This window comes from Podarcis muralis, chromosome 8, assembly GCF_964188315.1.
Source record: "Podarcis muralis chromosome 8, rPodMur119.hap1.1, whole genome shotgun sequence".
NCBI classification, from domain to species: Eukaryota; Metazoa; Chordata; class Lepidosauria; order Squamata; family Lacertidae; genus Podarcis; species Podarcis muralis.
In genome coordinates, this window is record NC_135662.1 from 18,730,382 (window position 1) to 18,744,614 (window position 14,233).

At 38.8% G+C, this 14,233-nt stretch overlaps 1 protein-coding gene across 3 annotated transcripts in view; it reads left to right on the plus strand.

The window, feature by feature from the left end:
• Positions 1–14,233, plus strand: part of CSMD3 (CUB and Sushi multiple domains 3) — a 601,007-nt gene that overhangs the window by 479,714 nt on the left and 107,060 nt on the right. For all 3 annotated transcript variants that reach the window (XM_028736265.2, XM_028736266.2, XM_028736267.2), the window contains 5 exons: positions 3,077–3,190; positions 3,680–3,775; positions 4,926–5,129; positions 9,307–9,431; positions 11,947–12,043. In XM_028736265.2, coding sequence (XP_028592098.2) covers positions 3,077–3,190; positions 3,680–3,775; positions 4,926–5,129; positions 9,307–9,431; positions 11,947–12,043 — 636 coding nt within the window. The remainder of the gene's footprint in view (positions 1–3,076; positions 3,191–3,679; positions 3,776–4,925; positions 5,130–9,306; positions 9,432–11,946; positions 12,044–14,233) is intronic.

Sequence of the window (14,233 nt, forward strand, 5' to 3'; positions counted from 1 at the left end):
GGGAAGCTTCCACCTGATTTAGGGAGGGAGGCACGATGCTCACATGTGTGATTTCAGGACATCACAATGTCACACACGCCCCATCACCCTTGCAGGCTGGCGCCTCTGGCCCTAACTGTTCCCCTGCAAAAAAATTCACTGTGTACCATTGATATTATCACATCATCCTATTCTCTATCAAAATCCCCCTTGGTGATAATATAGTAACATATTTCCTAGAAAACATTGTCCCCACAACCGAAGGCATCATCAGGTGATATGCTTCTTCTGATTTCTTCATCTGCATTCTACTGTGGACCGGGAAGATTCTCACCATTCATTTCTTCTTTATATCTGATGTATTTTGAAATATAGACCAGCCGAACCACATTCTCATGATGCCAGTGAGACCATTTGTGAGAGCCTTATGACAGCTCGAAAAGGTTATCAAATTATAAGGGTAACTCTCTTTAGAAACTGAAGGGAGATTCTCATCAATTTGATTTCCCCCCACATTCAGCTTTGTAACAGCAACTGATGAAAATGTCTGCTGAGTGGCTGAGAGCAATCAAGCAAAATAGAATATTTATAAGAATGAAATAGAGAAATAATGGAAAGGAAATTGTCTTGGAAACCACAACAATTCCAACAGAGAATCAAACAATGCAATGTAAATATAATGCCGCTCTCGTTATTCAAGATATTGTTGAAGGGGAAGGAGAAAAAAGGAGAAGCATGTGTATGACTACAATTATGTTGGTTCATAGGAGAGCAATGAAGTAGTAAAAAAAAAGAACAACTAGAGACCTACCAAAGCTATCATTCACTATAATTAATCTTACAAGCTTTAAGATACCCTTTAAGAAAAAGGGAATATGTTGTGCTCTAAAGATTCTCGTCTTCACTCTAGACAAAAAAATGTTGTCTTCGGTACAGTCCAGTATATAGAGCTGTAGAACCTGCATGGAAATTAATATGCTACACTTGAATATTAATATTAACATGTGGGATAGACTTTGCATGGATAATACAAGAGAATTCTCTTCTTATATGTAGCATTTAATTAAGTGTTCAGGAATGATATGGCGTGCCATGACAAAGCTATAAAATCATCCTCAGGCTGTTCTCTGTGTGTGTGTTTCTTTGACAAACTCCTGACATGTCTTCAGAGTACAGAAAAGAGTCCTGAGACCAATAACATTCTTGGTATTACTCTTTCTGTAACTATTTCCCCACCACCACCACCACACACACTTCATTTGTAAAATCTGAACTTTTGACTTTTTAAATTAAATCAACATCCCTGAATTTCCGGTGTCTACTAGATTTTCCAGCCCTGGGAGATGGCTTCCCTGCTCAGTGTAGGAACATTCCCAAGAAGTCTATCCAAATGGTGAACTGCTCACACCAGCTTCCAGTTTAGAACTATGTCTTTCAGAGTCCTAAGATCATGAACTGACACTTCTCTCCCACCTCCAAAAGCTCCATGAAGTTCAAAAGACTTTTGAAATTCAGGCTGTTTGTTGTAGCTTGGAAGCATTAACACTTGTTGCAGGATAGGACCTAACTTCGGTGAACGTTTATCAAACTTTCATCATAACAGGTGTAGAAAAATCAGAGCAACCATTTATTTACTTTGTAAGTAAAGCTGGTCTTTGATGCTTGTTTCCCCTGAGGCAATGATATTCTGGGCATGTAAATACTAATAACAGATGTTCAGGGCAGGAAGATGTACAGAATGCAGAGAAAAAGAAACCCAATATCAATAGTCCTATTCAGCTTTCATACTGGGGCTTCAATAAACATGTGAGAATTGAAGAGTATGCACAAGCATTCTATCTAGGTTTTTGCTGCTCCGTACAGAGTCCAAGGGCAAAGGGACGCAGGTGGCGCTGTGGGTTAAACCTCAGAGCCTAGGACTTGCCTATCAGAAGGTTGGCAGTTCAAATCCCTGTGACGGGGTGAGCTCCCATTGCTCAGTCCCAGCTCCTGCCCACCTAGCAGTTCAAAAGCACGTCAAAGTGCAAGTAGATAAATACCTTCTGGCGGGAAGGTAAACAGATTTTCTGTGCGCTGCTCTGGTTCGCCAGAAGCGGCTTAGTCATGCTGGCCACATGACCGTATGCTGTATGCCGGCTCCCTCGGCCAATAAAGCGAGATGAGCATTGCAACCCCAGAGTCAGCCACAACTGGACCTAATGGTCAGAGGTCCCTTTACCCTTTACCTTTACAGAGTCCAATGGTGACTGTCACTAGCTGGGAAGCTACAGTTTTGTCCTTGAACTCGCAAGTTCAAGGGCAATGGGGCAAGAAGTTTCCTTTTTCTGATGGAAACTTTGACGTCCCTGCATTTTCCCTAAATCTGATTTGGGGTTTCTCCCAACCAGTCAGTGCTAGCAGAGCTAGCAAAGTGGTTCACATAATTTTTCTTTTCTTCTCCCGCCGCCTCCTGTTTGACCCCTTGCATTCTCATCATGAGACTCTTAAGATAAAAGAGGGCTTGGAAATTGATTCAGGGTCCAAATGCACAGTCTTGATGAAAACATTAATCACACTGAAGTTAATTAAACTTCCAATAGACTAATCAGCTATAAATTAATGCTTTTGTATCCAACTTGCTAAGGGCATGAGGTGGTAGATGTTTCTATGAAAGACTTCTTTTCTTCTTTACTTTTTTGTATTTCTTGTTTACATTTGGCTCTCGATGGGCAGAATAGCAAAGGTCAGGCCCTCCAAATGAATCTTTGTCTCCAAAGGAATCTGGTGGTCATGGTTAGAGTTGTGGTTGTAGCGGTACTTTGATGACATCCTCCTTCTCTCTGCATGCACTTCTGTGGTCCTTTCCGATAGACTCATTCCCCACAGATTGGCTGGCTTGCTCCCATAGGATCTGCAGACTTCTATCAATATAAGAAGCTGCCCAACAGAGCCAACATGACAGCTGGATCAGAAGAAACAATGGTTCATTACACTTAGGATATTGTATGAAAATGGTAACTGCTATCAGAGTATCACTTAGCTGTATGCATGATATTAAAAATGAACAATAACTTTATTTCAATTTAATTTCCTACTTTTCTTTTTATCTTTCTTTTAGTGGTTTTTGGCCAGTTTGTATTTTTCCAGACATCACTCCATGACGTGGTTGAGGTATATGATGGCCCAACTCAACAGTCGTCTTTATTATCTTCTCTTTCAGGATCTCATTCAGGTATATCACCATAGAACAACCATGCATTCCTTGTTTGTTGAGTAAAGATTTGTGCCAGATATTCTGGTGGATAGATGTTGATTTTTCTTTTCTTAATGTGGGTGGGTTAAAATTCCAAAATATTTTCTTATACAAATAAATTACAATGAGATCAGTTGAAAGGAGGTGTTTCCGTATGATTCAAGCCACATGTAAAAAAGAGGAATAGAGGAATAGCCTATGTTAGCAAAATATCCCCTCTCTGAAACACCACTTGTAAAAGGTAATAACTTACGAAATGTAACTAATCAACTGTGATACTTTATGTCTAGGTCAATCAATATGTACCTGACAGAATATCAAGTTAGACCCAAAAGGACCCTAACACTGAGATTAGGATTTAAAATAACATGTTTGCCAGATGTAATGCAAACAGTATTTTAGGATTATTGGCAAAAAAAAAAACCCACCAACCTGTTTCTGAGATACAGTACTTTTTGTCTTGAATAGGAGAATCCCTTCCCTTGAGCTCAGGGAACCAGATTACCATCCGGTTTACTTCAGTTGGACCCATAACAGCTAAAGGATTTCACTTTGTTTATCAAGGTATGAAACATGAGTGCTTCAAATATGCTTCAGTTAAACCTTTGTGCTAATCTTTCACATTTCCTTCTATTTCTAAGACCTTTCTTTAAAACACACACATTTTAAAAACCCCAACTCCAGTCAGTTTGAAACTGTAACCAATACAACAGAGATTAAGAAGTATAAAATATTGATAGGGAAAATACTATCTGATTGATATATCCAGTGCTTTTTTTCTGGAGGTATGCATACCCCTAAACATTTTGTGAATCTTTGTACTTTTGTGCATTCACTGTATATATTTTTCCTGATTTGAACTATAAAATAGTGATTTTCTTGAGTCAAAATGGGAGTACCCATAAACATTTTTTTAAGGAAAAAACCACTGTATATATCATATTTCCTTATGTATTTTGAATCCCTGTGGTTATAAGCATGTTTAAGAAGACATAACCATCCATGAAACTTAAATCTGTAGAAAATCTGTAGAAAAGCTATGAAGGGTTTGCAAACTTGAAGTGAGACTGGGAAATTCCCCTTTTCCATTTTGCTTATAATCTGATCTATTCATATTCAACCTTGCCTGCCACTCAAATACATATTTCAGTATCATTGTGAATTTAGACAGTGTATTACCCTGAGCTAAATCAATAATTTTGCTATTAATTATTAAGTCATTTCACTTCATTTACTTTATTTACCATGTTATGGTTCAGGCACTTAAAATGGCTGCACGTCAACATTTGCTACTGTAATACAGTCTTTTATAAAATTTGAATACTGATCAGACAAACAGATCATATATTCATAAAACCATAGCCAATACATTTAAATATCCATCCATCACAGCAATATGAACTTCATATATTAGTTCAATAATGCATCACAGGTTTTTTTTATCCAACTAATGTACAGTACAGTCCCAGCGTGATTTTTGAAAGGGCTCATAGGGACAGCTCTTTTATCTAATCAGAACTGTTGTTTTACTTAACATTTATAAGTATAGGCCTTGTTATATAAAATAAAATAGATATATACACTCAATCAGGAACTGCATCAAAGTGATTTTTTAAAAAAACCCTAATTTTAAATGTATTTTAAATGCTTGCGCAGGCTAAAAAAATATTTTTGCACTATGAATCAGTACATGTCATTTCTTGTGGGTTTCTAGCGGTTCCAAGAACAAGTGCAACCCAGTGCAGTTCGGTGCCGGAGCCACGATTTGGGAAAAGAATTGGAAATGAGTTCGCGGTTGGTTCATTGGTTCTTTTTGAGTGTAATCCAGGTTACATACTCTATGGATCAATAGCAATTAGATGTGACACAGTGCCCAATGCGTTGGCGCAGTGGAATGATTCCCTTCCTACATGTGTTGGTGAGTAGTTAAAAGTTGTATTTTTGTAAAGGTCTAGTTACTGTCTAATGAAGTATTGTATCAAGTACTGACACATTTGTTCCTGTACTGTTGCCAGCACAATTGCCTTATTGGCCTTCTGTTATATGCAGAATTACCGGTATACAAAGTTATCACTAAAGAGAACCAGGAATCCCACCCTTTCTTTTCTGTAGATGTTAAGATTTTTCTCCCTTACGTTAGAAAATACCGTTTACACAGAATCACTAAACTCAAAGGACTCTGAAAATGTCACCTCATTTTTACACATTTCCAGGGAAATGTTGCAATTCCTCTAAACAGTGTGTTCAACCGACACACTTGTTTAGCCTTTTGTTCTATTATTCCTGTCTATGGCACTTACATTTTCCAAGATTTTGCTGGGTTACATCTAATGGTGTCAATGCACAAGGGACGTGTGCTGCTCTGCACACAGCAGGACTTCCCTTGGATCCTGCAGCTCCCAGTGTACTCAAAACTCTGCTTCAGAGACTCCATACCTAAGATATTGACTGCCCAACCCTGCTACTGTGTTCCTTCCATCATCACTTCTAAGACTAGGAGACCGAATTCCCTTCTACATTCCTGTACCATTGCTCATAGTTTCTCGGTATCTTGTATTCTGTCTTAAGCTTCTTTGACCTGTTTACACTCTTCTTTGTTTTATGAGTATGCAACATTTGAAAGTTTGCTTTGTTTCTTCATGATGACAATTCTTCTTAGCTGACTTTTTAAAAATAATAAATAACCAGATAATCAATAGGGAGGAGGGAGGATCTTATATAAGGGTTTTTATGATCTCAAAGGCTGGTTTTAGTATTTTTAAAACTTAAACTCATCCTATAAGACCTTAGTATCCGTACCTACTCATGTGTTGATATTATTGGCTGAGGTACTCTTCAGGTGCCTTAATCAAATTAAACACAATGGCTGGCTACAAAAGAAAGAGACTTTCCAACAGTAGCATCTCTGTTGTGGAAGACCATCCCCAAGGAGGGCCACCAGGTCATTTAAAAACTTACATGTCTTTTCAGCATCAAACACCATTTCATTTTTCCAGATGTTCTAGGCCACTCTTTACCAACTTGGTTGCTCCAAATGTTTTGGACCACAACTCCCATCAGCCTCAGCCAACCTGCTTGATGGGTCTGATGGGAATTGTAGTCCAAAACATCTGCATCAGCTTTATTTTGCAGTGCCCTGATATTATTTTTAGCCCTATGGTGTTTGTTTTGTTTTTGCATTTCTTTCCCTTGCTTTAATTCTTTAGGGCTGTGTTGTTTAATATCTTGGTCTCTGTTTTAAAGACGTTTGTCTTGTTTGTGTTTTTGCAGAATTTTTAAAAATGACAATGCGATTTTAATCTTGGAGCCAATTTTACTTACATGCTGCCCACAGAACGATTGTTATAGGATGGTTTATAAATTGAATAAATAAAATAAATTACAAAAGTTAATTTGACCCAAGGAAGGTAGTTGCTCTTCATTAGTGCACATCACTCTTCTAATCTAGGTCATAAATATGCATGAGCTTAAAACTGCTCTGAAGAAAATCAGGTTAATAATTGAAATGCTAGCCATGACCATTTTAAATTGCCGTAGCTCTGTAGCAACTGCCTCAATGTTTCCTTACAGATATCAGCTATCAGTCATTCTGTCTGCTCCTGCTTTTACCAGTAATTATTTAAACTGTTTAAGTGACACTGACCTTTAGTTTATTCATGTAGTCCCTGACAGATTCTATCAGTTATATGCACTACAAAATGTAGCTCCTACATTCATTACTCAGATAAGTTTCCTTCTTCTACATATTCTTCAAGTCCTCATTTTTGTATCTAATGAAATGAGCTCAAGGACTTGATAATGTTGTTCCACCGGAGTGATGCATGGGCTGCTAATGGTACTGATAAAACTTCTCATCAATCATTTCTCCAAGCCATTATAATACCAGCAGAATATCTGTATTTAGATGACAGTCTAATGTGGTTATATTAGAATGTCTAGTTTCTTGACCGCAAGTATCATTCATGTTTAGCATCAAATATCAGTGTGGTGCCCTTATGAGTTCTTTCTGTTTATGTCTGTTATTACTGTCATTATTTATTTTGTGTGGCTTTACTGTTTTGACAAAAGTACATTGGACTCCAGCAAAGTCTGCTTTTTCAAAAAAATGGAGCTGCTTTGCGACAGAAAAAAATAGGCTATATTTTATTTAAGCCCTGAGGGCTCATTACATCTCTAAGAAGCCCTTTTTGACACTAGATCCAGGCCCTACTGCCTTTTAATCTCAGACTGAATTCTCAGAATGAAACCTGCATCATAAATGGGTTCAAAGCTGAACAAGAAAGGCCAAAATTCCCCAGGCCTAATCTGTTAAAATAAAATGCCCTAGCTAATCAGAGTGCTATTCTGTATTCCATGCTGTAGATCATATTAAGGCCGTGAACCTATACAAGCAAAACTGGGTCTAAGTCACATTGAACTCAGCAGGCCTTACTTCTGAGTAGACATGCTTAGGGCTGTGCTGTAAGTCCATGTATTAAACTATATTAAGTGAGGGCAGATCCACACTGTGCTTTTAAAGCATATCCAATGAACTTCCCTCCTCAAATAATCCTGAGAAAAGCAGTTTATTAAAGGATGCTAGGACTTGGAGCTCTCAGATGGGGACACAATGGTTCCAGGTTTTGTAAGGGAAATTAATATGCTTTCATAGAATTCTAAGGATCATCTAGTCCAACCTCCCCCCCCCCCAAATGCAGGAATTATAGCTAAAGAATCCCTGAAAGATGGCCATACAACATTATTATTATTATTATTATTATTATTATTATTATTATTATTATTACAGATAGGTAGCCGTGTTGGTCTGCCATAGTCAAAACAAAAAAAATTCCTTCCAGTAGCACCTTAAAGACCAACTAAGTTAGTTCTTGGTATTATATAAGCAAACTCAGCCCTCCAGATGTTTTTAGCCTACAACTCCCATGATCCCTAGCTAGCAGGACCAGTAGTCAGGGATGATGGGAATTGTAGTCCCAAAACATCTGGAGGGCCGAGTTTGCCTGTGCCTGATTATTATTATTATTATTATTATTATTATTATTATTATTATTATTATTATTGACTTGGAGGAGTACACTAATGATTCACTAGGATTTCTGGGTCATGGGTTTTATTTACAAATAAAATAATATCAGCAACAACATTATTTGTTCATCCATTCTTATTTCTCACAATTCCCAGCTTTTTAGTGGATCAATAAAAGTTGTACTTCTTTTTTCCTTACGAGTTTGCTTAGACAACCTGAGAACATAAATTTCTAATGACAATGTGGCATATAGATTATGTGAATAAATAAAATATGGACTGATTGATTCATTTCCTCTCAGATAATGATTAGCTTCTCTCAGCTAGGTGTTCCAAAGGGGGAGGCAGCCTGGGGAAGAGACAAGCCCTTCTTCAAGTCTGCTCCCCTTGGTGTTTATGCTCCTTCATCCTTTAGACTGAACTTTTATAGGGCTGTAGACTACACTCTCCCAAGGCAGAGAGTTGTCTCAGGGATTCAGTACACCTTCTAAATAGCAGGGTGACTGTAATGAACAGCTGATCTTTCAAACATACTTACTTCTCCAGTATCAGATCCTTGGGGATGTCCCCCATTCCAAGAGTGTCCACTGCAACCCTAACCCCATGAATAAGCCCTGTTGCATCGAGTAGGACTAATTTCTGAGCAGATGTGGTTAAGGTTGCATTGTTAACTCTGGAGAGAGCCTTGCCTTGCCATAGACAGTACATTTTACCATGCCTTAATCCTACTCTCATTGAGTCCACATACAGAACCTGAATGACTACAGAATGTATTATTTAGCAGAAGTGGATGATACCTGTTGAGTGTAAATGCCAGATTCAGCCATTGTGTGTATATATCAGATGTGTTAGAACAGTTTAAGAGTCTTTCAATATCATCCAAGCCAGGATGGGTGGGTGTAATGCTGTGTTTTCTTTTCCTGAGGCCATCTTGAACTATAGGATCATACTGTAAAACTGTTCAGATCAATCATGTTTGTAATTCTGTAAGGTTCTGTTACAACCTATCCCTACTGTGATGAATGAAATACAGGGGAACCTCTTCCCACATTTTATGCCTTTGTTTCCAGTGCCCTGTGGAGGAATTTTAACTAAGCGCAAAGGGACCATTTTGTCCCCTGGCTATCCTGAGCCTTATGACAACAATCTGAATTGTATTTGGAAGATCACAGTGCCTGAAGGAGCTGGAATTCAAGTAAGAATGCATTGAATTTTCTTCTGATATCAGTATAGGCTCTCATCTCTGGAAGAACTGAGGGCATGAAGAGTTCAAACCAAACCAGGCAATTAACAACTGTCACAATAGATATAAACCTTTTTCCTGGAGCAATTTACTGTGAGAGACATTCCTGTTGAGAAATATTACTTTTAGTATATCAAGATTAAAATTTTAACAATTTTAACAGTTTTTATAACTATAATATATGAAAGGTAATTTAAGGTGGTGGAACTAATGACATTTTAGCTGCACGATCCAAAACCTTCCAGGCTCCAACTGGCAGCAAGGAGGTGAGGTCAGAGGAGCAATCTTGAACTCTTCCATTCGTTTACTAGCTACAAGTGGTAAAATTACCTCTTCTACAAATACCGTAAGGGCTGCAGGAGTTCTGACCTTTTTTTCACTGTGTGACCCTACACCCTTGTGCAAATTAATTGAAACAAAGCATGTTTTCTATCTTACTCATAATCCTGTACTCAAAACAAACATGAAAAGCCAGTTGATCATTACGCTGTCAGAAGCCTGCAGCCAATAGAAGGAATGATGCACTCACCACAATATATTGAGGTTCTACGAAAGATCGTTATTCCAGAGCTGCTAAAGAGGTATCGTGACAGTACTGGGATATTGCAGCAGGACCTAGCCCCCTGTCACACATTGAAAGTGGTGAAGAAATGACAGAGTAGCAAATACAGGTACTTGATTGGCCAGGGAATTCCCTGGACGCAAATCCCATTGAGAATTTGTGGGCTACATGCAAAAGTTGCCTCCGTGCTGTAGACTGAAGAAGTTCATTCAGGCACTGATTCAAGTGTGGTACAGGGATCCAAAAATCAACAGTGACTATTTGAAACTAGTAGACTCCATGCCAAACCGTGTTCAAATTCTGCTTAAAAATAGTGGAGGTCATATCCGTTACTAATGTATGTATATGTGAGTTTTGTACAATAAACTACATTGTTTGTTTCAGTGAATTTGCACAATGAATTTGCCATTATAGTACCAGATCAGATGAGCCAATAGCATGATTCATTATAAGACAGTTTCATATTTAGAATTGGAGGTGACCATCCTCAGCTCTTTTATGCAGTATATTTCACACAGCAGAATCTCTATGTAATTAAGTTATATGAAGACCTGACAAACCCTCCCACCCACTCTATTTTCAGAAACCTAACATTTTTTCCAGTTTGTTAACAGTGAGAAATACCCAATTAACTGGAAACACTATCCTCCCCCCCCCCTCCTTATTCCAGAACTCAGGATATAGAAATAAGCATAGGCTAGAGAACTTCGTTGGCCTTTATGGTGTCTGTTAGCTGTAAGAATGGAGGAGGAATCTTTTCAAAATGGATTTCTACACATAATTTGGTAGTGTAGGCCCAATTGAGATTTGCCCATGTTGAACTACCTCAAGCATTGAATGGTCCACATATGTCCTGGTTGCTTGTGCATTGTTGCATTTTGTTTCATTTTTAAAAGCCCAGCTAATTGTATGCAAAAATTATACAGAAAAAGCATATAGAGTCCAGGGGTGTGTGTAACCATTATTTGAAGTTGTTTCTATTATTTTATGTTTATTACCTACTGAGACTTGGACAATTTCATCACTCCGGGTAGAAGCAGACATTCAGTGAGGAAGAGAGGATTCCAAATCATGTTTGCTATTGATGTGCAAATTGGTAATAGCAGAGCATCTGGAGAGCCAAAGGAGGATGGTTTAACCTTCCTCATTGCCTTTTCGCCCCACTCTTCTTTTCCTGGTGGTTCCAGATATGTCATCTAGTCTAGTGGTGAAAGTGTCCATGGACAGTGGTTGATATGGAAAAATATTTGAACAAGGGATGATGGAAGCACCCCTTCTTCCCACTACTTCACCCATACATGTGTCCCAACTTTATTTATTGGCAGTGAACATGTGGTTGGAAATCTCATTGTTACCATACATCTAGCTCTCCTTTCACGCAGGGCAAAACTTTTTGGGTGTCCACAGTTATTAGTTACAGATAGGTAGCCGTGTTGGTCTGCCATTGTCAAAACAAAACAAAATTCCTTCCAATAGCACCTTAAAGACCAACTAAGTTAGTTCTTGGTATGAGCTTTCGTGTGCATGCACATTTCTGAAGAAGTGTGCATGCACACGAAAGCTCATACCAAGAACTAACTTAGTTGGTCTTTAAAGTGCTATTGGAAGCACCGTTATTAGGTAAGCATTGCTAACTTCTGTCAGCAAGCACAAATACCAGTACTTTGTAGAACAGGTGGATGTTACAATGTCAGAAGAAATGGAGATAACTGAGGACAGTATTAGATGTTATACGAGGTACTCTCCTTGCATGCCTAGTTGAACCCAGTTTTCATTGCAAGCCTTCACTACTTGCAAAAAGTATAGCTGCTCAAAATATACTTTTTATGATAGTTATGAATCTGGGGAAATTGTAGAATTTGGAATTCTCTCATAATTTTGCCACTAACTTTTTCTTCTTCATAGGTACAGGTTATAAGTTTTGCAACTGAGCATAACTGGGACTCTTTGGATTTTTATGATGGTGCTGATAATAATGCTCCGAGGCTTGGAAGCTATTCAGGTGAATGGAAAGAATGACTACATTTCTGGTACTCCCTTTTATGATAAACAATCAACCTGTGCCACTTCTGAAGATGCCAGCTATAAAGATATGGAATTGGGTTCATGTAATACATAATACATCTTTTGGAATGAGTTAGAGATTCAAAGCTGCATGCCAGATTTCTGGGGTTTCATTACCCGGTGCTACCATATATTGATGTCTGCATTAAAACATATTGTATTGCCATTTGCTGCTACACATCACATATATTGTGAGTGCAGGGTGGTGTGAATTATATTTCCAATATTTGTCGTCTAGAGCAGATCCTGTTTACCAATACTAGACTTCAAAAAACAATTGGCTCTTAATGGATTTTGTACTATGCAACCTGGATGGAAGTTGAATACAAATAACACAATATCCAGGATCCACTGAAGTGTCTAAATCTAAGATTTTTCTGCACACAAAACCATAGTCACCAATGCATCCTCTTCTTCCCTGCCCCATTACTAGCTATATCATTATTCTCATTCCTTTCCTCTTCCAAACTAGCCCAGGAACCCTAGGAACCTATTTCTTTGGCTTGTTCAGTTGATCGAGCTGTTGTTTCATCATCTATTTTCCCTTCAGGACTTCCTTAGTCCTCTGGTGTAGATGGAAGGCATAAGATCATATCTCTTGCTTGATCTGAATTGCCTCTTCTTTAAATGTGATGCCTGGTTGAACAGCTTGGATTACTGAAGTGTTCCAGTCATGGTTCGGCCACTCCTTTGATATACTATAAGTAATAAATAGCATACTGCTCAAACTCTCAACAGTATTTAATGTCCTCTGGAATATGTAGCCTTTCTGAATTTTCAATACTCTAGCCTTTTTCTGCTTTACTAATACCCAGTCTTATTTGTTTTTCTCCCGCTAACTCAGGCCCATCATCAGTGGTCAGCTAGTGTGGGCACTGGTGGAGAGTCCCACCAGAGCTAAAAAGGCCCCTCTGGGAATTTAATTTTAGGAATTTTTAAATTTGGTACCAGACTTTTAACCTAGAGGTTCCTACATAACTTCCCTGTCACTTTTTACCTGGTCTCTGCAGCTTTTGGTCAGCTGATAGGCTTATGATGCGAACAGAACAAATGAGGTTATGGTTCATCTCCAAGAGTTTTATTTGAAGGATACATGCACAAAATTTCACACAAGCATATAAAGAAGAGAAAACACTTCTTACATTCTCAGGGTTATAGTGATTAAAGGTGGCAATGATGATCAGTCAGCCCAGGATCCCATACTCTCCAGCTCATAACTCAGAGGCAGGGGAACAGTCAAAGAGAGTTCACAGCTGTGTCCTGACATGTCTCTATTCCTTCTTATACAGTTTGTCTCTTCACTCCTTTGTCTTTCCTTCTTGATGGCCTTTGACCATGTATACACCCGAATGTCCTCCACATGTGCTGTCTGTGACTCATGTCCCTAGATGTTAACTTCCCATTTTTCATGTATGTGTTTCCCTACAACATGGGCATGTGCAAAGTACCCCTGACCTTTGTTCTGCTTGTTCCCTTTTTTCCATTCTTGCTCAAGCCTAACCACAACCTATATTTCCTGCTCTAGTACAGGCAGATATTAAAGTGAGTGTGAAATAGAAATAGGACTTGAAGCTGAGTCCCAGTGCCATGCAAGAGAAATAATTTATGCCTCTAAATTTCTCCTTCCCCCTCACTTTCTTACCTGACTGTGCCAACACTCATGGCCCTCTCTGCTTGGGATCTCATATGGCCATTTTAGCTATGGTGGGCAACAGTGCCACTTTTGAATGGGAGCCAAGTTCTGCTTCAAACAGTAGTGGTTATCCAGTATTTTGTTGTTGTTTAGTCGTGTCTGACTCTTCGTGACCCCATGGACCAGAGCATGCCAGGCACTCCTGTCTTCCGCTGCCTCCTGCAGTTTGGTCAAACTCATGCTGGTAGCTTCGAGAACACTGTCCAACCATCTCATCCTCTGTCATCCCCTTCTCCTTGTGCCCTCAATTTTTCCCAACAATCTTTCCCAGGAAGTCTTCTCTTCTCATGAGGTGGTCAAAGTATTAGAGCCTCAGCTTCAGGATCTGTCCTTCCAGTGAGCACTCAGGGCTGATTTCCTTCAGAATGGATAGGTTTGATCTTCTTGCAGTCCATGGGACTCTCAAGAGTCTCCTCTAGCACCAGTATCTTAATG